Source organism: Poecilia formosa, unplaced genomic scaffold (genome assembly GCF_000485575.1).
Source record: "Poecilia formosa unplaced genomic scaffold, Poecilia_formosa-5.1.2 Scaffold11, whole genome shotgun sequence".
Lineage (NCBI taxonomy): Eukaryota > Metazoa > Chordata > Actinopteri > Cyprinodontiformes > Poeciliidae > Poecilia > Poecilia formosa.
The window spans coordinates 500,221-526,873 of NW_006799950.1; the positions used below are offsets into that span (position 1 = coordinate 500,221).

General features: G+C 44.2%; 2 protein-coding genes across 5 annotated transcripts; one reads left to right on the plus strand and one right to left on the minus strand.

Moving 5' to 3' along the window:
- Nucleotides 1-100: 100 nt before the first annotated feature.
- On the plus strand, nt 101-14,421 carry pdcd11 (programmed cell death 11). 2 transcript variants are annotated; one of them, XM_007543195.2, is made up of 36 exons: nt 101-186; nt 1,319-1,497; nt 1,614-1,748; nt 1,853-2,020; nt 2,445-2,606; nt 2,690-2,810; nt 2,907-3,070; nt 3,161-3,262; nt 3,474-3,686; nt 3,761-3,885; nt 3,981-4,041; nt 4,137-4,283; nt 4,380-4,631; nt 5,195-5,320; nt 5,407-5,601; nt 5,691-5,861; nt 5,949-6,162; nt 6,249-6,398; nt 6,932-7,044; nt 7,161-7,660; nt 8,542-8,604; nt 8,700-8,796; nt 8,906-8,995; nt 9,108-9,210; nt 9,290-9,467; nt 9,845-9,901; nt 9,972-10,094; nt 10,296-10,418; nt 10,523-10,688; nt 10,827-10,967; nt 11,064-11,207; nt 12,130-12,380; nt 12,465-12,633; nt 13,274-13,427; nt 13,533-13,698; nt 14,040-14,421. In XM_007543195.2, exons 2-36 carry the CDS (start codon nt 1,396-1,398, stop codon nt 14,209-14,211), a joined length of 5,418 nt encoding a protein of 1,805 aa, XP_007543257.1. In that variant the 5' UTR covers nt 101-186; nt 1,319-1,395; the 3' UTR covers nt 14,212-14,421. The 2 variants fall into 2 exon arrangements, with proteins under 2 accessions (XP_007543257.1, XP_007543276.1); XM_007543214.2 differs by having other exon boundaries at nt 164-243.
- Nucleotides 14,422-14,485: 64 nt separating this feature from the next.
- On the minus strand, nt 14,486-25,779 carry LOC103131544 (RING finger protein 122). 3 transcript variants are annotated; one of them, XM_016666323.1, is made up of 8 exons: nt 25,226-25,779; nt 24,978-25,133; nt 24,419-24,796; nt 21,965-22,118; nt 19,288-19,330; nt 18,650-18,691; nt 17,608-17,690; nt 14,486-15,314 (listed from the first exon to the last, which is right to left on the minus strand). In XM_016666323.1, the coding sequence occupies exons 3-8, from the start codon at nt 24,441-24,443 to the stop codon at nt 15,194-15,196; spliced, it is 468 nt and encodes a 155-aa protein (XP_016521809.1). In that variant the 5' UTR covers nt 24,444-24,796; nt 24,978-25,133; nt 25,226-25,779; the 3' UTR covers nt 14,486-15,193. The 3 variants fall into 3 exon arrangements, with proteins under 3 accessions (XP_016521809.1, XP_016521812.1, XP_007543287.1); XM_016666326.1 differs by lacking the exon at nt 24,978-25,133; XM_007543225.2 differs by having other exon boundaries at nt 24,978-25,779.
- Between the last annotated feature and the right edge of the window lie 874 nt (nt 25,780-26,653).

Sequence of the window (26,653 nt, forward strand, 5' to 3'; positions counted from 1 at the left end):
TCAGCAGTCCAGATGCGATTGGCTATTGGTTGAAAACAACGTCATTCATTTCTGGGCTCAGAGCCGATCTTTGATTGGGTTAAATTACTATCCATCATCAATTCTCCACCGTGATTGGAAAACAGAAGGACCGCCCTGACTAGTTTTTCTTCCGGGTTGGGATGATGGCGTGTTGCTGAAAAACATGTGAGTTGCTGCATGGGCAAAACTAAGTCTAACTATACATAAATATCTTGAAGTCAGGTATTGTATTTACATATTTATCTTTAAAGGAAGACATAATGTTTCAGGAGAGAATTACTGTCTTCCCCGGATCTTGTTGATGTTCATGTAGTTAGACTTTAGTCAGTCGGTGGAAGATGAGAGCTTTTTCGAAGTGCTGACTGCTCCATTTCGGTTAAGATTAAACTATTTACTGCGTTTTAGTTGATTTTTAGTGAGCCATATTTTTTATGTCTTAAGTATTAATATTATAAAGGACCACGGAGAAAATGGCAACCATGTATGCATTGTAATTGAAGTTATGTTTATTTCAGTCAACGATTTTGACTTACTACTAATGCAAATCCAAAATGCATTTTCTTAGAAAATTAGATTATTATACAAGACCAGAATTAAAAAAAATACTTTTAGTACTGTAACATCGTAAAGTTTTCATTCAATTCAATACTTGATCGGGGCTCCTTTTGCATAAATTACTAATCTTTAACACAATTTTGTCAGTGTGCTGCTGGTAAATAAATTATCCAGCAAATGTATATATTATGGCATAAAGTGTCTGCTCTGAAACACAATGGAGCAACAGATGAAACCACTACTGACTGTGGAAGCTCCACACCTGACCTCAAGTAACTTGAGTCCTGTTCATCTGCACCCTTCCTCCAAACGCTGGGATTTTGATTTCCAAATGAAACGTAAAATGATTTTTATATAGTCTTGTTATTTCCATCTAGTGGGTCTCCTCCAAACTCTCAGACTGAATTTGTTTTCCAGTCTTTTTAAGGCATTAACATAACTTTTTTTCTTGCACTGAACTTTCTATTAATATGCTTGGATACATTAGTCCGGGAACAGCGAGAACCTTTTGAGGCTTACTGTGTTTCTTGAGGGTGCTAGGTAAAGACAGTCTTCTTATACACACATTTAACAAATCTTATTGTTCATCTTGTATAAAATAGGAACAGAATTTGGGGTTTTTATTAGCTATTGTCTTCAAAATAGCCAAGTAAATGCTCTCCGTATAGTGTTATGATCTAATCTCTTGTTTTGTGTGTGTGTGTGTGTGTGTGCGTGTGTGTGTGTGTGTGTGTGTCTGCAGCGTTTTGGAGATTTGGATATACTCCTTGTGTCGACTGAAACTTCTTCAAACCATAGACATCCCCAGCTTCATCCAACATGGCGTCGGTAGAGGAGGATTTTCCTCGTGGAGGCAAAACAAAGAAGTCCACCGACAGTAAAGTCACGGTGGAACGGACTAAAGTGGACAACCTGTTTCAGGTAAAAAAAAAAAAAAAAACTTCATTATCACCACGTTGTTCAAATAAGCTCCTCTACAATCCCGTCTCCGACCAGAAAAGTTAACCCATCTTGAACTATTTTTTTCCTCCCTTTAGCAGTCAGATGAACAAACGACAACAAAGAAAAAAAAGGGAGGCAACACGAAAGTCAAAAAGCAAAAGACAGAAGAGCAAGAAGGTGGCCTGACGCTCAACGCTGCTGCTAACATCGTGGAGATTCTGCACATAAAGGTGAGAGACATACCCATCTCCTGTAAATGTTTAACCCTTGGTCAGATTTCTACTTCTGGTTATTTTGTCAGTCGAGCTAAATTGTGCGACATGTCTTAACCCAGAACGTGAGAGAGGGGATGCTGTTACTGGGCTGTGTGAAGGAGGTGGCTGACTTCGAGGTGACCGTCAGCCTTCCTTGTGGCCTGCAAGGCTTCCTCAGCATCAGGAACGTCTGTGAGGCCTACACCAAGCTGCTGAGCGAGCAGCTGGACTCGGACGTTGAAAACGAGGTGACTAATTCAGTCGGAACTGTTCGATGTCCGTCTGACACATTCAGCAGCTTACGGCGATGTAAAGTCAGGGTTTCCCCCAGCGTATTATAAGCCTGGTGGGCCACCAGGCCTTTCTTGTGCCCCCGCCAGGCTGAGCATTGCTTATTTATTTGTTGTTTTTTTAATGTTTGCATTTTTTAGGACTTTATAGTTGGTGTTCAGATATTAATCTTCCTTCCAATAACAGATAATTATTACAAAGTGACATTTTCTAATTTTCTGCCAACTTTAAAAAAATTTTTAACTGAAGTCCAGATAAAATCTTTCCTCTACATTGTGTTGATGTGTCGCATGAAATTCCTGTAAAATTCATTATATTATTAACGTCGTGTGATGAAAAAAGTGTCTAAGCACGCTGTACGTTTGCGCTCTGACTTCGCAGGAGTTCTGCTCTTTGTCCCAAATCTTCTGGCCGGGAATGCTGCTCCGATGCGTGGTTTCCAAAATGGACATCACTAAAGGAGGCTCGCTCAGCATTCAGCTGTCTGTCAATCCAAAGCTGGTCAACAAGAGCCTCACCTCGAGCTCTCTGACGCCTGGAATGGTGAGCTGGAGTGAATGTCAGCAGTTTTAACAAAACAATAAGATGCTTTGACTGTTTTTTTAACGTTTGTCTCAATGAATCAGGTCCTGAGTGGGTGCGTGGAGAGTGTCGAAGATCATGGCACTATAATTGACATTGGTGTGAGTGGAACAAAAGCCTTCCTGCCCGAGGATGCTACACAGAGCAAACAGCATAAAAGTGACGGTAAAAACCCCCAAAATGACCTGAACTCAGCTTTACAGCTTCAAAAAGTCCTCAGTTAGGAAACATTTCTTAAATATCGGCGTGTTCTCCGTGCAGAGCTTAAAGTGGGTCAGTATGTGACTTCTCGGGTGGAGGAAGTAAAGAACGACGGCCGCGTCGTCCGGCTCTCCGCGGCGGCTCGGGCCTCCGCTAACGCCAAACAGGGCTGGACCCTCACCAACCTCCTGCCGGGCCTCACGGTCAAAGCTACCATCAAAAAGGTGACGAAGGCTTCCTTTTGCTTCACTGCGGATGCGACTTGAGCTGAAAGAGTTGCGTCTTTAAATGAGCTCTGCATGTCGGGGTTGCAGGTGACCAAACATGGCCTGCACCTGGACTTCCTGAACTCGTTCAGCGGCCAGGTGGATTTTCTGCACATGGAGCCGGAGTCCAGCTACAGAGAGGGGTTTCAGGTAAAACTATCCCACCTTTTTGGAAATATTTTTTTTTAATTGAAGAAATATGTATCTATCTATCCATCCATTTATTTATTTCTCAACTGTCCAGCCATGTCCCATTAAATGTTTATTATTTACTTGCTTAATGTTGTTTTTAGAGTTGAATTCATTTATGACACATTAATAATTTCGTGTGTTATTTGCGTGCCGACCCGTGACCAACCAGGTGCAAGCGTGCGTTCTGTACATTGAGCCGACCGCCCGCCTCGTCGGGCTGAGCCTGCGCAGCCACCTCCTGCAGCCCATGTCCGACATCAACGCCGCTCCTCCCGGCGGGGACCGGACCGGAGAGGTGGTGAATGAGTGCAAGGTGACCACGATGCACCACATGTCGGGGGCCATGTTGGAGCTGCCGGACAAAACCCCGGCCTTTGTGCATGTAAGTGAAAGCTGGTGATTTGATGAACTTGCTTTAGAGACCCCGGCGTAATATTTTATCATGCGTCTTGACAGAGGAACCACCTGAAGGAGCCAAGCGACCCGGCCAATGATAACAAGGTCTCTGCGATGCCCAAGCACACCTGCAGGATCCTGGACTTCAGCCCCGTGGAGCAAATTTATTTTGCCAGTTTACGAAAGTACGCAGCGGTCGATTTCTATTATTTTGTTTTACGTCAGAGAACGTGGCCTCGCTGTTCTGCACTGACCACCTTACGCTGTGTCCTGATTGCAGGAGTGTGATTGATCAGCGATTTTATAGATACCAGGACATTCACGCCGGCCAAGTCGTAGAGGTGAAATGGAGAAGTTATTTTGTTGGGGTTAAAGTCACAAATTTAACCCGCTTTGTACGGATTTGGACTGTTTTAATCCTGCGTTGTCCTCCAAGGGGACGGTGTCTGTCCTGCTGAGCCACGGGATGGTGCTGCACCTGTCGGAGCACGTCAAAGGCCTGGTGCCTCGGACGCACCTCTCTGACATCATCCTGAAAAACCCGGAGAAGAAGTACATCGAGGGAATGAAGGTCAAATGTCGGGTCAGTGCTGTTCTCTCCCGAAAAAGATGCAGGAATGAAGCCTGTGCGAGGGTTTTGAGTCCGATTAGCACGTCTGGCTGTGTGTGTGAACTTCAGGTGCTGTCGGTCGACGTGGACAACAGGAAGCTGTGTCTGACCCGGAAGAAGGCGCTGGTCGAGAGCACCCTGCCGCTGTTCCTCAGCTACGACGACGCCCGTCCCGGCCGCGTGTCCCACGGCTTCATCGTGTCTATCAAAGACTTCGGCTGCATCATCCGTTTCTACGGCAACGTCAAAGGTCTTGTCCCACTGGAGGAGCTCAGCTCTGAGCCCATCGTCCGTCCAGAGGACGTCTTCTACATTGGACAGGTGAGACATAAGCGAGTTGCATCGGTTCATCAGGGTTCCTTGCGCAGACCGGAGGAACTGAGGGGTTTGGAAAATAAAAACTGCTTTTGTCCTTGGCTTCGTGTTTGAAGCCTGACCGCTGACAAGTACCTGCTGCAGATTCTTGGTTATCTTTTTTTTTTGTTTCTGTTATATTTTAACAATGGACAAAAGAAGGAAGACAAGTCAAGTTTCATTTCATTCATTCATTCATTCATTTCAGCAATTCAAAGTGCTTTTATGCCATAAAAACATGATAGTCAACTATTATGAAACAAAATAAACATTAATTTTTTTCCAAATGCCATCATCAAGCAAATATACATAAAATATACTGATCAGTGTTCCATACATGCATTGATTGGAGCATGTAGATATTTAATAGGAGGGGTCCCAGGATTGAAACTTGGGGTACTCCCCAGGTGACATCTGCTCAGAAGATGCCTATTGACACAAAGAATTGGGAATTTGGAAAATTTGAATAATTTTGAAACTCCGTTCCTTCATCTGAGTGTACGTGGTTGTTTTCCATCTTTACCTTCCAGGTGTTGAAGGCCAAAGTTCTCCAATGTGAGCCACAGAAGGAGAAGCTGCTGCTGTCATTTAAGGCGGCGGCAGAGGGAGAGATGGAGGAATCTACCGAGCCTCCGATTGACTGCGAGGTTGGAAAGGTAAAGCGGAGTCCTGGGTGGTGTTGGTGTGTTTAGCGTCCGTCAAACTTTCCTCGTTTCCCGGCTACATTTTATTTGCCTTGCAGAGGGTGGAGGCAAGGGTGGTGAAGAAATCCGTCAACGGCCTGGAGGTCGTCATCCTCCCAGACGAGGGCCGCGCCGTCTTACCCACAGTGCATCTCTCCGATCACATGTCCAACTGTCAGTTACTGTGGGAGGTTCTGCAGGAAGGAGACACCGTCTCAGACCTGATCTGCTTTAACAAGAACAAGCAGAACATCGTATCCTTTCCCCCGAGCTGTTTAGACCGAAGCCGACGCTCTGTGGTGTGAAACGGTTTATTTCCGCCTTAGCTGCTCCTCTTTTAAAGACGCTCACCAAGAAGCCAAGGGTGAGATCGTCACTGGAGGAAGGAGCGGTGGCCAAAGATTTCTCTGAGGTAACCGTGGGGATGCAGCTGGTCGGCTGCATCAGGAGCATCATGTCCTACGGCGTCTTTGTGGAGTTCCCCTACGGGCTCGTTGGTCTTGCACCCAAATCTGTGAGTTGAAGAGCCGTGGACCAGTTTTTCCCTGACGCAGCAACGCCGCCGTTTTCAACACTGAGCATTTATGTTTGACTGCAACAGGCCATGTCGGATAAGTTCATCAGTGACACGACGACCGCCTTTGAGCCGGGCCAGACGGTCATCGCCAAGGTGACCAACGTGGACGAGGAAAAGCGGCGATTCCTGGTCACGCTGAAGACCTCCGAGGTCATAACGTCTGACGGGGACGCCCGGGCCGCGCTCCTGAACGGCGTACAGGAGAGGCGAGCTGTGAAGGAAATGCTGACCATCAGAGGTGCGCTGACGGCTCCGGACGCTCTTGGTTCCTGTTCAGCCCGGCAGGACCTGGCTCTGCCGGGCTCATCATTTCTGCCTCTACAGATGACGGTGAACTCCGGCGGCAGTTGGCCGCTCTGACCGTCGGCCAGAAGCTGAAGCTGACGGTGGATTCAGCGACACAGGACGGGGCCAAATTCAAGTCTGACAACTTGCCTGGTGCTGACGTTGTTGCCAGTAAACGCCATGTGGCGGGTACGTTCAGAACCGTCGGGTCTTAAAGGGACGCCTCGGGGTTTCTGTTGTAAGACTCTGTTGAAAGATTTTAGTCATTTCAGATCTGGCCTGCAGTAGAAAACATTTAGTGTAAATTCAGACTATTTGGTGCCAGAGGCTGAGCTAATCTGAGACGACCAGCACCCAATCTGACCTTTACTGTTCATAAACGGTATCAAATTGTTAATAGGAGCAGGACTGGACAAACGACTGAGTTTGTTTAAAAGGAAACCACACGGAATAAGGCGCTCACATCAGATCCTGATAAATGTTGAAGCCTTTACTCATTATAACAACGCTTTTGTCTTAATTTGAAGACGTTCTGGTAAAATTACATCTTTATCCTGCTCATGTTATGATTACATTTTCATGACTAAGCAAAAACATCCTGGCCCTAATACTCTGTCGTACAACTCACTGAAGGGTCAATTGAAATAAGAGCTACTTTTTGAAAACTAATCTTCTGAATGCATCAGTAGCCCCACCAGTGAGCGCATCTGCCTGTTTTCCAGGAGTTAGCCTGACCCCTGGGCAGAAAGTGAATGCGGTCGTCCTTAATGTCGACATCCTGTCCACCTGTGTCCATGTTTCCGTCCTCCCAAAGCTGCTGGGGAAGAAGAAGTCTGTAAGTGTTGCCAGTGTTTTCTCTCCTGATTTCAGCAGGTTATACAAGTGGTTTTTTTTTTCTTCTCACGTTGCATTACATTATCACTGCTGTTTTCAACATTCTTTTTTTTACAGCTGAATAAAGGCTCAGACTGCTGTGCGGTGGTGCAGTTCGTCGACCGGGACTTTGCCGTTGTCTCGCTAAACGACGCGGCGCAGCTGACTCTGCTCCAAACCTGCGGCCACCCGAACGAGGTCACCCTGTCCGGGGCAGACAGACTCAAGGCGGGGATGACTCTGACGGTGGAAGTCGTAGAACCCAGCTGCGAGCAACTGGAAGGGCTCCCCCTGGTGTTGTGGAAGGGCAGCGCCCGGAAGCGGCAGCGCACGGCTTCGGAGAACCAGGCCGACTCTTCGGGACACCGCTTCGGCGAAGTCCTGCAGGGCAAAGTGAGGTCGGTGAAGCCCACCTACATCCAGGTGGCGCTGGAGGACGGGAGCATGGGCAGCGTCCACGTGTCGCAGGTGGTGGAGCCGGCCGCGGTCAAGATGGGGTCCTTCCCCACGTCCACGGTGAGAGTGGGCAGCACGGTCAAAGCCAGGGTCATCGGAGGACGAGAAGCCACCAGTCACAGGTTAACGCAACCTTTTAAGTGTCGTCGTACGCAAATGTGCTTATTAGGGAATTTTAATACTATTAAAAAGTTTGTTTTTCAGTACCTCAGTTCATAAAGTGAATCTCTCCTATGGATTCATCACACGCTGAGTGATTTGCTTTATTTGTTTATTTCTGTTTATTTTGTTTGACAACTGATGGATCTAAAAAAGTAGTAATTTTATGAATCAAATCAAATTTAATTTGTATAGCACATTTCAGCAACAAGGCAGTCCTAAGTGCTTTAAATAATAAAAACAGAAAAATACAAAGTCATAGTCAACAATTGAAACGTTGCATTTTGTCAAGTGATTTTCCGATAAGAATTCACAGAAAGTTATAATAAGACATGCTGAGCATCTTGTGAAGTTAGACTTTATTATCGGTTTTAAAGATAAGGAAATGCTTCATCTTTTATAACATCAGCATCAAATTATTAGCAGTAGCAGGACTTGGACACGATTAGGCAAAGAAAATTGTACAGAATAAGGCGGTCACATCAGATCTCTGGTAACTCTAGAAGCCTTTTCTCATTAAAACATTTCTGTCATAATCTGGAGACGTTCTGATAAAATTACGTCTTTATTCTGCTAATATTTTGACTGTATTCTCATAACTAAACAAAACGTCTCCTAGTGTGGCCCTAATACTTTAACCTTGACCCTGTCATGCAACTCACAGAAGGGACAATTGAAATAAGAGCCACTTTTTGAAAATATCTTGTTAATAACTACTTTTTAACATAAGAAAGCGAGAAAAATGTTTTATTTTTAAGTCGGATCACTCGGCTGTAAACAAAATCTGTACATTTTCTCTATTTTCAAATGGCAGTCTTTGTAACAAAATCTTTCTTAATTTCAGATTTCTTCCGTTTTCTCATCCCAAATTCAAGTACACCATTCCTGAACTCACACTTATCCCCAGGTAACCAAAGTGGATCACAGTCATCACGTCGTGTGTCCTCGATTACGGATCTTTTACATTTTCAGCCTGGTGACTTCCTGTTTTTCTTCCTGTAGCCGACTGGATCCTGGTGTGGATTTCAAGCCAGTTACAGCAAAAGATAAACTCTCCGGCTATAAGGCCGGCGACGAAATCACATGTTTCGTATCAAAAGTGAGCTTTCATGAGCGTCTGATTGGATTTACTGTGTAACGGCTGCAGATCCAAATATTTCCAGTCACTTTTCCTGCTCTTCCTTCAGTGGTTTTGTTTCTGTTTCCAGTTTAAATCAGACAAGAAGTGCCTGGAAGTCACCTCTGACCCCTGCCTCACAGGGACCGTGGACCTGCTTTCCATGATCACAGATCCTAAAGTGAGTGATGCCGATTCTTTTTTTTTTCTTCTTCTGGTAATTAAATTGTGAGGATATATTCTTGCTTACGAAAATATCTGACCTTGAGTAAATATTTATTTTTCATGTCCAGGATGCCAGCCACCCAGAAAAACTGTTCAAGCTGGGCCAGGCGGTCCGCGCTAAAGTGGTGGAAGCGAGCGTCCAGCCTCATCGCTTTGTGCTGTCGCTCTCAGGTAGAGAGGGCAGAGTTGACGTTGAAATGCTTTGGTAATGTTTCCGTGGCAACGTGTCTCATTCTCCCTGCTTTCCCAGGGATCCATAAACTGGAGAAAGGCAGCATTACTTTGGGAATGGTGACCAGTGTCCACCCACAAGTCGGCCTCGTGGTCAAGCTCCCCTTCGGCGGCGCCGGAGCGGTTTCTATCACTGACGTCGCTGACACCTACAGGAAAAACCCGCTGGAGGCGTTCAGCAAGGATCAGCTCGTCAGGTTGGTTGGCCATGAGGTTCAGCGTTCTTTGACGGGATCATCTAAAAAGAGGAAAAAGTCATAATATCATGAATAAGTTCAATGGGTTTCTTGTAATTTCTCTGTAAGTCGTAGTCAATAAAATGGCAAGAAATGCCATTGTTGAGACATTTACCCCGTGAAATGAATCTATAGAATATGAGCGTCGCTTGACAATAAATATTGAAAGGATCATGATTAAATGTGTTTTTTTTTCATGTTTACAGAACGTAAAATGAAAGCTCACATTTTAAACTTAGTTTATTTTAATCATATCAAATTTTAGCGTTTGTCTTTCTGACGTAGAGGTAATTAAGAAAAGTTAAACTCCTTTAAAGCAAGGCATTTCCACCCCTCAGGTGTTACCTTCTAGATGTGCAGAACGGAAAGTGGCACCTGTCCCTACGTCCATCGCGGTAAGAACCGTCACTGGGAAAAGTTGCGTGGTTTACAGAACGTGCGGCTCATTGCGGCACGTCTTTTCAGGCTGAACGCACAGAACACCAAGCCGGCGAAGGACCCAGAAGTCCTGTCTTTGGACCATCTGCGCTTGCACCAGGTGGTCCGGGGTTACGTGAAGTCTGTGAGTGAGCAGGGGATCTTCATCAGGTAAATACGTCGGTCTTGGATTTACTGGATCTCAGTGCTGCATTGGCAACACTTGCAAACAAAAGATCAAATGTGGAGTGCCTCAAGGCTTCGTTCTGGGACCACTGAGCCTCTCAAGTGGACACAGAGATGGGAGCTGAAGAAAAAAAAACACACAAGTTATCTCCTCCTCATCATTTCTGTCCTCTCCTCTGTTTCCAGGCTGTCGCACAATATAACAGGAAGAGCTCAACTTCAACAGTCCTCCAAATACTTCATTAACAACCACAAGATCCTCTCCAGTCACCTTCCGGTCAACACCCTCCTCACCACTAAAATCCTCAGGTAAAAACAAAACGTCTCAGCTCAGACTTTGTGATCGTATTTTGTTTTTGTTTGTTTGTTGTTGTTTTTTAATCGAGCGAAATAACCTCTGTTTGTTTCCTCAGTGTGGACAGGGAGGACGAGTTAGTCGACCTCTCTCTTCTCCCCGCGGACACCGGAAAGCCAGACGTGCTCCCGGAGTCCCTCGGCCTGCCGCTGCGTCTCGTCGGAGACGTGGAGAAACGCGACTCAAAGAAGGCAAAGAAACGCTCGCACTGCGAGAGCGAACAGGTAATGATCATTCTTTCACCTGCTGTCGTCTTGTTTTCATGTATTTAACAATACTAGAGTCGAACAGAAAGTCCACAACAGCTGCATCCAGGATCCTTAGACCCTCAGGTCAGTCTTTGCTGTTCGTTCATGTCACAGAAACCAGCAGAGCCCCAGGTCCCGAAGAAGAAAACAAAGAAATCGAGCACATCAAAAACTGACGCCGATGACAGCGGAGTGGAGGTCTACTTCAGGGAAGAGGAGGACGAGGGTGAGGAGGCAAAGCGTGATTCTGCTCAGGTAAGCTGAACCTCAGGCTCTTTTTTTTTTTGCTCCTGCTGTAAATTCAGGCCCCCACAGCTGGAGAACATTACCGACGTGTTTCTGCCTCTGCAGGTGCCTCCCAGCTCAGCGGGTCCGTCCAGGCTGCAGGTGCCGACCGGCTTCTCCTGGGATGTGGGGCTGAGCTCCCTGAAGCCCGTGTTGGAGGCAAAGGACGGGGACTCCAGCGACGGAGAGGAGCAAGACGGAAACGAGAAGGTGAGACGATCAAAAGGGATCCATCAAGGTGGCGTTTGTGCCACTTGAGCTTTTTCATGTTTTCTGTGAATTTTGTTTGGATTTTTTTTTTTACCGATTGGCCAACATAAAGTTAATGTGAAGTTGAAGAAACATAATGCGGAATTCGTTAGTCGTTTTACTTATGAAAATCTTTGTAGTGTGGCATGCATTCGTCAGGGTTCGTACCGGTGCTTGAAATCTTTGAAAATGCTTGAATTTCAGTTCGGGGTTTTCAAGGTTTGAAAATGCTTGATGATCAATCTGCCCACTTTTGTCATAAATCACAGTCTAACTTTTGATTAAAAGCCTAAACTTGTAAAACATAATTTACAGTTACACCAGATATTTTCATACACCTAATAAAAAGAGACACATTTTCTTCTCACTCAAGTTAAATCTGAATAAATTTTAAATTTTTCTTTCTAGAATTATTAAAATTATTTCTATTTGCTAAATGCCATAAATTTTAGGGGAAACATTTTTTAATTTTTGGATATTTGTTATTCTTATTTCCACAATGAGTTATTGGTCTGTGCAATTTAAATAAAGTTTGGCTTATATTTTGTGTGTTAAACATTTTGTTAAATTTGTGTGTTTTTCTCATACCAGTCCGTGTGTGTGTGTGTGTGTGTGTGTGTGTGTGTGTGTGTGTGTGTGTGTCTGTGTGTGTGCGCGCGCGCTAAGGCGGTTCGACAAAGCATTAATTCAGAGGACCTGAACACAAAATCATGTCACACTTTTCACATTTTTATTGGTAAAAAATTGTGGAAAACCATTTCGTGTGACTACTTACGCATTCACCTCATAAAAACCAGTATGAGATGATCCGTCCTTTAACTGGTCTCACTTGATTTTCTCCATGGTCACTTTTTTTTCTTCTTCTTTTTATTTAATCGTCCAGCCCCAGAAGAAGACGCGCCACGAGCTCGAGCAGGAGAAGAAGTCGGCGGAGAAGGCCCTGCTGCAGCGGGAAGCCGAGCTGATGGACCCGAGCCTGCGGCCCCAGGACGCGGCCGCCTTCGAGCGGCTGCTGCTCGCCTCGCCCAACAGCTCGCTGCTCTGGCTCCAGTACATGGCCCACCACCTGCAGGCCACGCAGATCGAGCAGGCCCGGGCCGTGGCCGAGAGGGCCCTCAAAACCATCTCCTTCAGGTGTTTTACAAGCACCGATGCTCCTGCAGATGGCCATGAGAACGGAGCGTCGGTGTTCAGACTCCGCTCTGTGTTTGTGTCTAGGGAGGAGCAGGAGAAGCTGAACGTGTGGGTGGCCCTGCTGAACCTGGAGAACATGTACGGAACCCAGGAGAGTCTGAAGAAAGTGTTTGAGCGAGCCGTGCAGTTCTGTGAGCCCATGCCCGTGTACCAGCAGCTGGCCGACATCTACGCCAACTCCAACAAAATCAAGGTCCGAGTCTATTTTTACCGTGGGCGCATTCACACCTCTTTAATCGATCATTAGGTCGTTTGCATAGAAAGCCGTTTGGGGAGGTGTGAATGTGCAATCGAACTCTGATGTGAACTAAGATGGAGAACTCTGGTCTGCCCAGGTTTCAGTTCGGTTCAAGTGAACTCTGCTGCGATTTGAGTGCCAAGCAGACTGGAGACCGCTCCGAAAGCAGGAAGCGGTTTAAAGCGAAGGGCATTTTGAACAACTACAAGATGAACAAATGTGTAAATGCAGCACTATAGAAAGAAATCCTACAAGCACTAAAATCTGAACCTCACTCTATTTTTGTGTACATTTTGTGGAAAAGGATGTTGCTTTCAGTGTCTTCTTGAGAGGTTTTATGTTGTTTCCTTCAGTAGTTCTTGGTGCAGCGCCACCACAGGAAAGGAGGGGAACAGGTTTTTCAATTAGTTTGGATCCTTTGACACAGTGCAGTGTGAAAGCGAACCACACCAGCTGAAAATTTAACAAATGTTGCAATTTTGGTCCCCAATTGAACCAAGTCTGTCAGACCATCAGGTGTGAAAACACCCTTAGTTCCCGAGTAAATTAACTTTTCCTCCAGCTTCTAATATGTGTGTTTGTGTCGTGTCTCCAGGAGGCAGAGAGCCTATATAAGACCATGGTGAAACGTTTCCGGCAGAACAAAGCAGTGTGGTTAAGCTACGGGACCTTCCTGCTCCAGCAGGGCCAAAGTGACGCTGCCAGCTCTCTCCTGCAGAGGGCGCTGAAGAGTCTGCCCCCCAAAGAGAGTAAGACGAGCCGAGTTAGTTTGTCTCATCTCTCAAGAAACGGAAACACGCCTCAAGATTTTTACAAGTTGTGATGTTTCACTGTGTTTTGCGCCATCTTGCTAGGTGTGGATGTAATCACCAAGTTCGCTCAGATGGAGTTCCGCTTCGGCGACGCCGAGAGAGGTCGCAACATGTTCGACAAAGTCCTGACGAGCTATCCGAAACGCACGGACCTCTGGTCCGTTTTCATCGACCTCATGGTCAAACACGGATCGCAGAAGGAAGTGAGGTAAACGTGAGCTCCCACCACTGACGTCCACGCTGGAATTTATGTGCAGAAGCGACACAACAAATAATCAAACGTAATTTTTTCAGATGAAAGTACATTGATAGGAAATACAAATCTGAGAAAATGAGGATCTCCTAAGGCTCCATTCTTGGGCCTCTTTTATTCATGATCCCCCTAGTTTAGATTATTACTGCAACTATGCTGATTGTTCTGATCTTTCTGTGGGCACTGAAATGAATTTCTTCACACCCTGTTCGTCTTCTGCTCTAAAACATTCGGCCCCATCTGAACGGCCCGAGCGTTTGGGCTTCATTTCGTTCTCCGCTCCTCTCCTTCTGCAGGGCCGTCTTCGATCGGACGATCCACCTCAGCGTTTCCGTGAAGAAGATCAAGTTCTTCTTCAAGCGCTACCTGGAGTATGAGAAGAAGCACGGCACACCTCAAAGCGTCCAGGCGGTCAAAGAGAAGGCCATGGAGTTCGTGGAGGCAAAAGGCAAAGACGCTGCAAACTGAGAGGGCAAAAATACGTCGCCGGACCCAAACCGAGTCCCTGGAAACCATCAGTCTTTTAGTTTGAACTCTTGTAATGTTGTCGACTGCTGAACGTCGAAGCTTGATCCTGGGTCCATGCAATGCAGTGATCTACAAATGTTAAAAACAGGCAGCTGTTTTTAACCGTCTTTTTAACGTATTTTGTAAAATAAACACTGATTAATGATGACAGTAGAAGTTCTGAGTTTTTTCTTTTGTTGTTGTTTTTTTTTTTTTTTTAATAAATCCAACACCGTGACATTACATGACACTTTATTTAAAATACAAAATAACATCATATAGGGAGACTTTTACACACAATACATACAGGCAAGACTAGTTTTCTAAGAGTCCTGTTTTAAAGGAGGACGGGGTCACAATCGGTTCCTACTGAAGTCGTCGGGGGTTTGTCTTCCACCTGGTCTCCGTCTCGGCCAGATGTCGTGGCGAACTCTGGCTGCTGGGGCGTCTCGCCTTCGCTGGCAGTACTTGAGATGCATATGTGGCACTGGGTTTCTATGGTAACTGACATGGGTTGTGCTGGCTGCGTTGGTAACAAACACCCCTGAGAAAGTAGAGAAAGTATTCGGACTGATTCTGGGACGTCCCGCTCCGTGCCTGTGGTGATGTTAGTCGCTGGCAGTGCTGCTCTACTCGTCCTGGTAATCCAGCTCTCTCTCTCTCTTTCTTTCCTGCCGTTGTTGTTTTTGTAGCTGTGTTACAGTGCAACATGGAAGCAGAACTAGGAACTTTGTATGGAAATAATCCTACTCATCCGGTCTCTCTCTCTCTCTGATCCGATCAAACATGGTGGCGCCGTCGTCGATGTCTCAAATCCCAGCCGAGGCGCGTCGCTTGGGATGGTTACCACTTGTTACCTTCTGAGATGTTCGTCATCTTTAGTGTATTTGATGTGGGTGTTTTCTGAGAGGGGGAACGGGTCTTGCTCTTCCCCCCGGTCGCCTCACACCTCCTCTGGATCCATGGGACCCTCGGCGCCCTGCGGGGCGTCGGAGTGGAGCCGCAGGATGGGCTTGTTGCACATGGGGCACACGCTGCGGATCTCCAGCCACTTGAGCAGGCACCTGGGAGGAGGAGACACAGGAGCAGCGTGTTTACTGCGGCAGTTCGCTCCTGTTTGAAAGGTGGGGCTTCGTTCAAGAGATGAAGAAAAGTCATTTGGATGGAATATCGAGACACAAACAAAAAATAACAATAATGCAAATTTTGCACTAGAATTTACGAGGGTAAATAATACTTTTTCCTTTTTTCTTGCATAGTTTTGATCAGAAATTTACATCCATTCAGTTTCTACAAATGTCCATCTTAATATAAGGAGTTAGAAACAATTAATCGTGATCAATCAATTATTGATATGATTGTCAACTAATTTAGTAATCGATTAATCATTTGCATACAGACTAAAAAAAATTAAACTGCCAAAAGAACAACACCCTAAGACCAGTACTTAAGACAAAACTGCATGAAAAATGTATGAATTTAGCATTTGAGATAAAAACCTTCTTTGTTCATATGTTCTACCCAGAACTGCTTCAGTTTTAGCTTCACCTGGTACAAATTCAGTACAAAAAAATCGATTAAGCACATCCATTTTTTAATAGGTTAATCAAAAAATGAATAATTATTAGTGTTAAGTAAAGTAATGCATCTTAGGCAATAAAATGTGTATTGTATTTAAAAAAGGAAATTAATAATTTGTGTCTTTTAATGTATTTCTAATATTGCATAAAAATTGCTTAAACTGGTTAAATGAAAAATCTGCAGAATGTGCCTTTTTTTTCCCCAAATCCAGTTAATCGTCAGAATAATCAATAGAATAATCAATTACAAAAAGAATAGTTACAACTATGTTATAAATACTTAACTAGTCGGGCTCTATTACCAGTTATTACCCGATCATGAAATGACGATGCTGAGGCTGGTTTCTGACTCTGCAGAGTCTTAAATCGCCGTTTCGCTCTATTTTTGGCTTCTGGACAAACTTAGATCAGCTAAAACCTTCAGGAAACCTCGAATTTAAATTCACAAACGTCTCAGTTTAATCTCAGTTCATTCTGTTTGGGATCATAACCTCACACTAAGCTGGAGCCTGGGTTGTTCCAGGACTGAACCCAATCTTCTCTGACACGGTTTGGGTCAGATGGTCGGAACCACGATGTTCCAACGGGTCGTCCGGATTGGTTGGACTAACATTTAGATTTTACACACCTCCTCTACCATTCAGTTCCTTGTATATCACCGTGCCAAGCTTACAATAAGCTGAAAAACCATCATGGAGACAATCCCCTCTATCCCTACTGATGAGGTTATTTTAGAAAACATTTTTGCGTCCGTTACAAATACCGGGCAAATCTGACTCTAAAAGCCTCGTCAGTCAGTAAATTTGAATAATAATTAAATAAGTCGGACAAAATAAAACGTGGCTTCGAAACGCATCAAAACACCCGACTGACAGATCTGTAATTCCAGTCCATCAAAGTCAGGTCAGAGGCTGTGATGAGGAGATACGCCGTTCCTTTATGTGAACGCGTGCGGCGGAGCCTGAACGGTCCGAGGAGCTCGGTTCATGGTCACAGATCCCTGAAGCATCAAACGGGGATCAAAAGCCTCTGGGGAAAAAAACACCTTTTGAAACGCTGGAGCATGTTCTGAAATCATCCCTCATATTTTCCAATCATTCGTCCACATTCACAGCTGCACTGGAAATGATGCTCACTGATTTTTACTGTCAATAAGACGTCTGGTTTGTTTTATTTTTGTTTTTTGGGTTTTCTGAAATCAAGTGTTTACACAGACAGGAGAACGAGATATAAAATGCGGCCTGATTATTTGACTCAAACAACGAACATCTGTCTCGGATCATTATGGCCAATGACAGAGAGGGAGACCAAAGTTTCAGCAGAAGTGTGATGTTATCTGTTTATTCGTCTTTATTAGTCTTCCAATAAAGAGAAGGCTAAACCAAAGAAAATGAGAATCTTACATATTCTAGTTTAGTTTCAGCTTCTCTCAGCTCAGAAAGAAACAGGAGTCTCTGCTTATTAGCAGCTTGGATTGGGAATGCCAACAGATCTGACATATGACATCACATAGGTGTCCAAAGAGTGACCAAGGAGCCATTAGTGACCCTTGGACTAATTTTCCCAAAATGCAGTTCAAGAACGACACAAACTGCAGAACCACGTCTACCCGGAGACTGTTACTGAAAAGCCGAATCGGCTTTTGCTGAATTAATGAAACTTGACTACAAATGTAGCAAGCATTCAGGAAATAAAACCGGTGACCCAAATTCTCTTCTCACGACTGAGAGTGGAGCTAATCTCTCTCCAGAAGCCTTCAGAGCTCAGCGACACTCACTTCTTGTGAAATGCATGTGAGCACGGACACACGCCCAGTTCATCTCGGGTCCTGAATTCTTCCAGGCACACGGCGCAGGTTTGCTGCATCAACGGAAACAGAGCGGGTTAGTTTAAGGGAAAAGAAGGACGAAACATTCCTCAGTGTGCCACAGAGAGAGAGAGAGAGCACTGTGTAACTTCAGGTTGTCTCTTTCCGACCAGCGGGCCATTTGTTTTCTCATTTCACAGTAATTTAATTTATCTCTAATGAACAAACAGGCCGTTGTAGAGAAATTGCGATCTTGCTTTGTTTCCAAGCAACAAGACCAGTTGGACACATAAATAATACAAAAAATAAATAAAGAAAATGTTTCCCTGAAAATATATAAATGCAATTCCTCCAAGCATCCAGAAATTGTACCGAAAACTTCTTGTATGTTGAGGTTCGAATTTAAAGACGATTCAAAACTGCTTCATTGTTCTGGAATCAAATTATTTTGTTAATTCGTTTCCCAAATTCAAGTGAAAATACATTTTAAACAGCTATTATAAATTTCTATGCTGAAATGTTTCTTATTGAACTCGGATGAAATTATAACCTGAAATGTTTTCATTAGCTGTAAGTGAAAAATTATTATAATTAACAGAAATAACAGCTTGAAAACACCAGTGTGTGTTTATTTAATCTGCATAATAATATCACTTGGTGAACGAGTGACTAAAATCAATGCATTTCTCAATAATATTCCATCTGGTTGAAAATGACTGCATGTATGGACACTGTAGAATGCAGCAATGCACTGCTGTCATTCTAACAGTCACACATTGTGCAGACGCGCTCACACTGACCTTATTTAAAGGCATCTCCACCCTAATTAATGCGGTACGGCCAACTAATCACGCCTGAAAGGAAAAGCTGATTGAGTTAACCCGACTAAACAAACACACCCAGCTCATAAAGGATCATCTGAGCTCTTGTGGAAAAGTATTCTGGCTAAAATAAAATGCCGTTGTTAAAAAAAAAAATAAAAAATAAAGCTTTTACGGAAAAAGGGACTCACTCCGAGAAGGCTCAGCTTCTTGCTGGCTCCTTTCAGCACCACCTGCAGTGAAGAAAAACGAGAGTGAGGAGAAAATGTTGGACGTTTTCTTTAAAGCTCTTCTCATTCTCCCAGCGCAGGAGCCACGAGCCTAATGCAGAAAGCCAAGAGCGTTTTTTCCCTCACACAGTCGCTTCCTTTTACCTCTGTCACACATTTGATAAAAACCACCGAGTAAAAGCCTACACACAGGTGGAGTCAAGGCCAACTTTTAAAAGTGTAACACGGTGGGCTTCACATGAATTTATAACATCCTTCAGAAACCTTGTAGGGCTGAAACGACTAATTCAGTAATTGATTAATCGCTAACTGACTCAATGTAGACTCAAAAAAAGGAAATTTGATGAAGAAACAACAGAGTCAGTGCAGCAATTAAGCTAAAACTGTACAACAAAAATAAATAACCCTGTTTGAAAACAGAATTAAACTATTTGGAGCTTTATTTTTAACATTTTAGGGGGGTGGGGGGGAAGGCTTAAGCGATTAAATGACAAAATCTGCAGAATGTGCCAATTTTTTTTTTATCTGATTAACCGTCATAATAATCGATTCCTTGTGTTACTCAGTCGCTCACAGTGACGGGTCTGGGTGTGACGTACCTCGTTGTAGCTGAACTGCTCCCTGGTTCCTTGCTGTTTTAACCTGAGGGAGACACAGGAGAGGATTACGCTGCCGTCTGCACAGGGACAACTGCGTCAGGCTCCAGATATGACAGGTCTACACTGAAATGTGTCCGGTTCAGTCGAAGCGGACGTAAATCGCAAGGCTGTTCAATTGTTCAGAAGCTCTTTAATAAAGCTAAAAGCAGAAGAGATCAGCCGTCATGCGTTGATTAAAGATGTAGGGGAGGGTTGGTGTTGGGTTTCACCTGGCCAGACTTTCTCCTGTGGGGTGAGCGTTACAAGCTGTCAATTAAAAGGCATATTTGTTGATTCTCCTCGTAAAGTTGTATCAAAAGCCTTTAAAAAGTTTTATATTTTTGCAGCAGTCTGACCTTTTGCTAAAAATATTGAGCAAAATCCTCAAGTTGAGTCACTTATTTGGTAGAAATCCCATGTAAAGAATAAATATTTCAACAAAATCACCAGTGACACAATTTTTGCAAGAATCAATTTCTAAACAAATTTTACTGAGCTAATTTTTCTATGCTTATTTATTGAGTTTATTAGAGTTTCTAGGAAAGTCCTTTAAATAATCCACAGCTTTCTGTTTTCCTGAGGCACAAATAAAGAGATTATGGGGGAGTTGTTGTACCATGTATTAAAATAGGGAATGCTAATAATTATGTCACTTATGATTTTGTCAAAACCGATTTTTTTTTTGAACATACCCAATAAACGGTACTCATATTGAAGGTTGAATATTTGTCTGCATGGCTTTGAATTCGTAGGTCTTTTGCACGTCTTTTACCAGGGCGGGCAACACATTTTCTCAGGTCTGGGTCTGGAGAAAGCTCCAGAGGGAAGCATCTGCTTTGAAGTAGGTAGTGAAAGGAAAGACGAGGTAATGCTGTGCTCAGATTGGAAACTCTGAATTTTCAAGTCAAACTGAATGAAATTCCTCCACAGAAGGTTGAAAGCTTCTCACCACCGCTGATCTCAAAGCCCAATATGGCTGCTGTGTATGCTGACCACACCAGCATTTGAAAAATACGTCACATCACAATGTCAGATCCCTTTATAATCATTTAAAATAAAAATAAATGCGTATATAGGATGTACTATGCAGTTATTTTTAGGTAGAAAGAAAATTTGAGGGTAAAACCCTGACATGAACCTACCTAAGCTGGAAGTGTAATTCAGATGATGGCCACTAGGTGCTTATCCTGACCCAGTATGTGGTGTTTCGTAAACTTCCTCAATTTCTAAACATCTCTGAAAGAACATGGAGCTCTTTTTTTTTCTGCATGTCTAATTACCAAACCGCCCTGTATTAGCGTGCTCATGTAGTTTTTAGTCAACTGTTTTAGAAAAAATGTAAAATAGGCTTCAGTAATGATTTTGGGAAAGATTTCAGATATTAAAACAATGCCCTGTTAAGGAAATCAGACATTTTAATTCTTTTTTACAGACCAGACTGAGATAGTTTATTCTGATAAAAGTCAACATTGGTCTTATCTGATTAGCCGCTCCAGGTAAATTACACACACGCACGCACACTCATAACTAAGGGCATAAAAGACCGGTTAACCTACCATGGATTTTTTTGAACTGTAAGGAAGCCAGAATACCTAGAAAGAATCCACACAGGAACGCCCTGTGCCAACGAACCCCAAAGTCAAACATGGCGGTACTTGCATGTTCCTGCTAGTACCGCCCACACACCTTAGCAAATGTCTTTTATCTGGGTTATTGAAGGTAACTAATACAGCATGCCGTCTTGTATTTCCTGTTCTGGAAGTGGATAAGAGAAATGGCAATCTCTCATCATATCACATTTTCATGGCAGCAGGGAAAACAAATTGGGAAACACAATTTAAAGTCTGGAGACATTCAGAATGACCAAAAGAAGATCAATTATGGCTTGGCAGCATTAGCTTCATTTAATACACTGGAATGTCTTGAGGTGCCAATAAATGTTGTACAATATGATTATTAAAAATAAATAGTTCTGTTTGTGGAATTATTTGTTTTTAATAAATAAATATGAGGAAGTTAGTGGCTTTTTTATGTGTGCGAAAAGAAAATATGTAAAGCCTTTTATTTGGCTACCAGCATGAAGGGCGTGCATAAAGATATTGAGAAACAGTCACAAAACTAGTTTATATACACCAATTGTTTTTTGGTTTGTTTCTTTAATACTTCTCTAATATCTTTTTTTTGGTCTGGCTTCGTCCTCATCAAACTTGTCGCCTGCTTTGTCTTTCTGCCCTCTGGGGATGTACAGGTGTCGCTTAGTGGCTTTCGCAGACAGCGGCCTCCTGCTCTGCCTGAAAGTAACCCAGACGTGTGCAGAAAGCGAGAAAACCGAGGCAGCGGGGATGTGGCTGAACATCAAAGGACGAGGTGAAAGGTCTCAGTTTGCTAAGTTCATGCAAATACACCTGCAGAGTTGGTGGGAAATAATTTGCGAGCGAGCGACAAACGAAGCCGAGTCACCTGCTGCTTATTTGAACAAAAGGTTACAAACATAAAATAGCGGGTTTTGATTTTAGTGGAGAGTGAGATGAATACCCATTCTGAAAATATTTGCTTAATTTCGTCTGCTTTAGCCGAATCTATTTTCAGTCTGATTTTTTTTTTTTTTTTTTACCAGTTACTGGACGAACCGCCTTACCTGAAAAGGTAGCAGCAGAAGATGAGGCTGAGCATGAAGACGAAGAGGCCGATGCCCAGGACGATGACATAGATGTTGAGGGGGAGGTGGTAGATGTCAGACGTCATGCTGCAGTAGTGTTCAGAGCGATGAAAACTCAAACCACAAAGGCATCCTGCCAAGAAGAGTGTTCAAATGCACAAGTTTGTCACTCGGTACGCTTGTGGCACCAAAGCTTTCCCTTGTTTGTTTGTCGTTTCAAATGAGCAACTGTGTCATTTTTTAAAAACATATCTCTGCATATGTTTACTGTATTAAAACTGTTGCCTTTATCGACAGGAACATTGACGTAAACATGCTTTCTGCGGCGACTTTTTCCTCACAATTTTTGTGAGAAGCTCCTTTAGTGTTTATAAGGTGAGCCGTACCATATTTTGATGACAAAGACCCACAATGGAGTCGCACATTATTAGAAATAGAGCAAAAATGCGATGATGATGTTGTTAATTGTTTATGACCATTTACAAAAAAATGAATAACCAACAAAAACGGGTGTGTTCATTGTAAACACAGTGTGTAGATAGTGATTTGTGGATCACAATGCAGATTGTGTCCATCCGAGCGACATGACTTACTGGAAAGTCGGTTCTGGTAAAAGTGAACAAATCGATTCACAATATCAACAATATCGATACCAAGTCTGTATCGGTTTTGTTACAATATCAGTGTGATGAGATCGATACTTCAGTTTCAGATTCCTTCTTGAATTTTTTTTATTTATTGTGGTATTCTAGTTTCTGAACTCAACCTCAAAGAAGATTTTTATTTGAATTATTCTCAATCTATAAAACAATACACACAAGTTTAAAGTATCAGTTGGGCTTCAACAAAGTAATTCAAAGGAGAAACCACAATAACTCACAAAGGTCAGACGTTTGATGATATATAATACTTAGATAATAAGTATTGGGGTCGGGGATACTGGCCCTATCAGATCGATACTAGAATAAGCACACCTCTCTAGCATTGGCCCTTATCTGGCATTTCAACGAAGAAGAAATTTTGTTTCTCATGAAATTACCAGAGAATCTCAAAGCCCTCCTGAAACAATACAACATTAACAACACATCTATAACCTTAAACACCAGAGTCCACCAACAAACAGATCCCCGTCCTCTTGGCGCTCGCTGACGGGTACAAAACGTCCTGTGGATTTAAACGCAACACGCAGGTGTGTCCAGGGATCTGCGCCTGGCACTGCGGTGGCAACTGAGGCGCTCGCAGGATTGAGCGTTAATTGCCTGTGAACAAGACAAACATGAAGGATGGACAGCACTTCTGTCACGACACCATCTGTTCCACAGAATCTTCCGAGATGACTGGCAGAGTGTGAGTGCAGGCGTGTGTGTGTGTGTGTGTGTGTGTGTGTGTGTCAGAATGTGTGGGGGAGGCCGTGTGGTTGGGATTTGTTGTCGGGGAAGTGGGGGTGTGCTAAACAGAACGTACTCTCAGGAAAAAAAAAAAAAGCACCATTTGGTCAAACCATAGAGGAGGAAGCCCCACTTCCACAGACCACATGTGTTCCTATTAATTTGCTGTACAGGATGCTGTTTGCCAGCCTCTAAGTGACCATGTGTCACTCTTTACAGTGAGGGAATGGGTCCAGCGTGCAGGAGGGGGCGGGGGGGTTGGAGATTTATGAGGGTACGGGGTCAAGTAGGGACATCCGAAGGGAGCGTCAGACATTACGCAGTTTTAAACGAATATACATTGTGTGTACACAAAAGTGACGACACACGGCTAAGTGATCAGTTTGAGATTATCGGAGATATAAAGTGGGAGAAATATCAACGTTTAATATTTTTACATCAGATTTTGGGGAGAGGATATTTTGTGTTCTTAGGAACAAACACGTCAAGATCACATTTCAAGGGTTTATCCGTATGAACGGTGCGAAGATTTGGTTTGGTTTGGTTTTAGCAGCCGGTGTACGGGTAACTGGACCAAGCCAAGCTGATATGACCCAGTTAATCAGGCGGGCAGCTAGCCTGCAGTCCGCTGCCTTACAGTCATGCGATTCTTATGTTTTCCAACTGTAGTGTGAAAATAACAGCAGTTTCATAAGAGCTACCGACGACGCTCCTTTTGGTTTCCGCAACATGACTATTAAAGTTTCTTGGGGTGTTTTTGCGACTGAAAATATTTCCAAACAGCCAAATGTGTCTGTCTTCTAGTTTTTCTTTTGTTTTTTTCTTTTTTCCCTCATGCCATCTGTCCTGCAGTGAGCAACCTAAGTCAACAGGTACCAGAAAATAATAACACGAGAGGTGTAAAATACACATATCCTTGAATTCTGCTTTATTGCACGTATATTAGCAGCTACTTCCTGCTTTATTTCAATCTCGTCAGTCAAGTCTGCAGACTGCCACCACCTCGCCTGTGTTTACTGGTCGGCGGTGAAATCCACTCACTTACCGTTACACCATTGGAATGGTTGCATGAAATTCGACTCCCAAGGCAGCAGCAGTGAATTCAGGGTCCTGTCAGGAGAAGAGACTGGAGAAACGCCAGAAGCAGTGGATCCGGAGACTCAGATGCCGTAACTTGTTTCTGTCTTAGCGAAGGTTTCTCTCCCTGACCTGGATCTTTGCGTTAGCTCCTTCAGAAACAAATCATGGGAGATTTTCAGATTCCAGAAATCCTCAGGAAGTGTGGTTCTTTTTGTTGTTGTTGTTGTGGTTGTTGTTGGCTCAGCAGTCTGGGCTGCTGCACAGCACTCTCCCAAATCTGGATTAACCACTCCGGGGTTGAGTTGAGGCGGCGAAGATTTGGGTCTGGGGACCTCAGATGTTTCTGAATGATGTCACCAAAGGAGGGAGAAGAAGAAGAAAACAAAGAAACATGGCTGAGAACAAACAGGAGCAGAGGCCTGGTGAAACGACTGAGGACTTGTTATTGTAAAAAAAAACAAAACAAAAAAAAAAAACTCACTCAGTCATAAACAACAAGCAGCTTGCAAACAGGAAATACTCACATTTCTAACAGGGAGAAAGGGGGAAAGAGCCTCCTTGACTTCACTTTGCGTCACTTTGCGGTGTCGTCTCCTCTCTCCCCCCACCACCACCTCCACCACCACAACCTCTCACCAGTTACAATGACATCCAGCGTTAAAACGACAAATCCCCAGCACCTCAACGAAGGCAATAATCCAACATTAATCTGCGCTGTTGTCTTCCTCCTATAAAGCAGCTTTTTCTAACAGGGGATTTTCACAAGTCTCACCCCCTCTCCGGTCTCCTCCTCCTCCAGTCCTCCGATCTTGCAGTCGGTGCTCCTCCTCGGCGATGAAGGCAGCGATGTTCTCCTTCTCCAAGAGCAAACAAAGTGAGGACAGCTCCATGCAGTCACCAGCAGTCCTCTATAGCTGCTGTGTGTTTGTGTGACACTCGGAGAAGATACGTGCGTGTGTTTTGTTTGTGCGTAGGGAGGGGGATCCTACTCTCCCTCTAACCATCTGCTCCTTCGATTAAGAAAAGACAGAAAGAAGAAGAAGAAGAAAAAAAAACTCTGAGACAAAGGCGGAGTGTGTTTGTCAGCCTCTCACACCTCCAGCTGGCTTTGTCATGGCAGGCTTTCCCCCCCTCTTTGCTCCTTTTTTTTCTCTCTCTTTTTTTCAGTCCATAATGGTGCCTGCAGTTTGCCTTTTTTCTCCCCCCTTCTTTCCTCTCCCTCGCTCCTCTCTCTTGCTGCTCTGCTTCGGGTTTGTAAACAGATCTCTGCTCATGTGACCAGCCGTTTTGCCTCGCAACTCTCTCCTCCGTCAGCCCTCCCTCGCAGCCTCCGTCCTCCAATCTGCAGGCGGAGGCCAGCCAGAATGAGCCAGACGTTGACGAATGGGGGGGACGCCTGCGAGCACGACGGCGGCGGCGTGCGTGCGTGCGTGCGTTTGCGCGTTTCTCGTCCACCCCTCCACCACTCTCCCTCCTCCATACACTCCCATGTATATATATATATGTGTGTGTGTGTGTGTGTGTGTGTATATGAGTGAAAGAGAGAGAGACTTGCAGCAAAGTCAAGGGAGCCCAATGATACGCGCATGGCTGATGTCCTGACAACCAAAACAAAGCAGTGTGTGCGAAATGGAGGTCAGGTAGGGAGCAAATGATTTCAGCCTTAAAAAAACAAACAAACAAAAAAAGCTATGAAATAAACAGAAATCTTAAGCACTAGGGATAATTTATGAAAAGATGTTAATGAAAAAAAAATGCAGGCAGAAAATCACAAGCTGGACACACCCCCACACCAGCAGGCCTGGCTGCCAATCCGCTGAGGAGAACAGCTGCTGGGCTATCGGGCAAGGAGATGGTCAAGGGGAGGGCTGCTCCAGTAATCCCCAGGGAGCATGGAGGGAGGAAAGAAAAGGAGGGAGGAGAGACGAGGAGGGAAGGAAAGAAGAGTCAATGGGATGCATGGCATTTCCAACACCCCTCCACCTCTCACACCCTAGTGAAATACATGGTGTGAGCTTAAAAAGTAGCCCTTCACAGCTCCGTCTGAATTTCTCCCATTGACTTGGATTTCTCTGGTAGCGTTTCGAACGGGCCAATCAGCACGCCGAAGGAGAAGTTGTGATCGATAGAGTCGATTTTCTGTGCTGGTTTAGGAATTGAAATCGGCCTGTAGTTTTAGCAATGGCAGCGGAGGAACTGA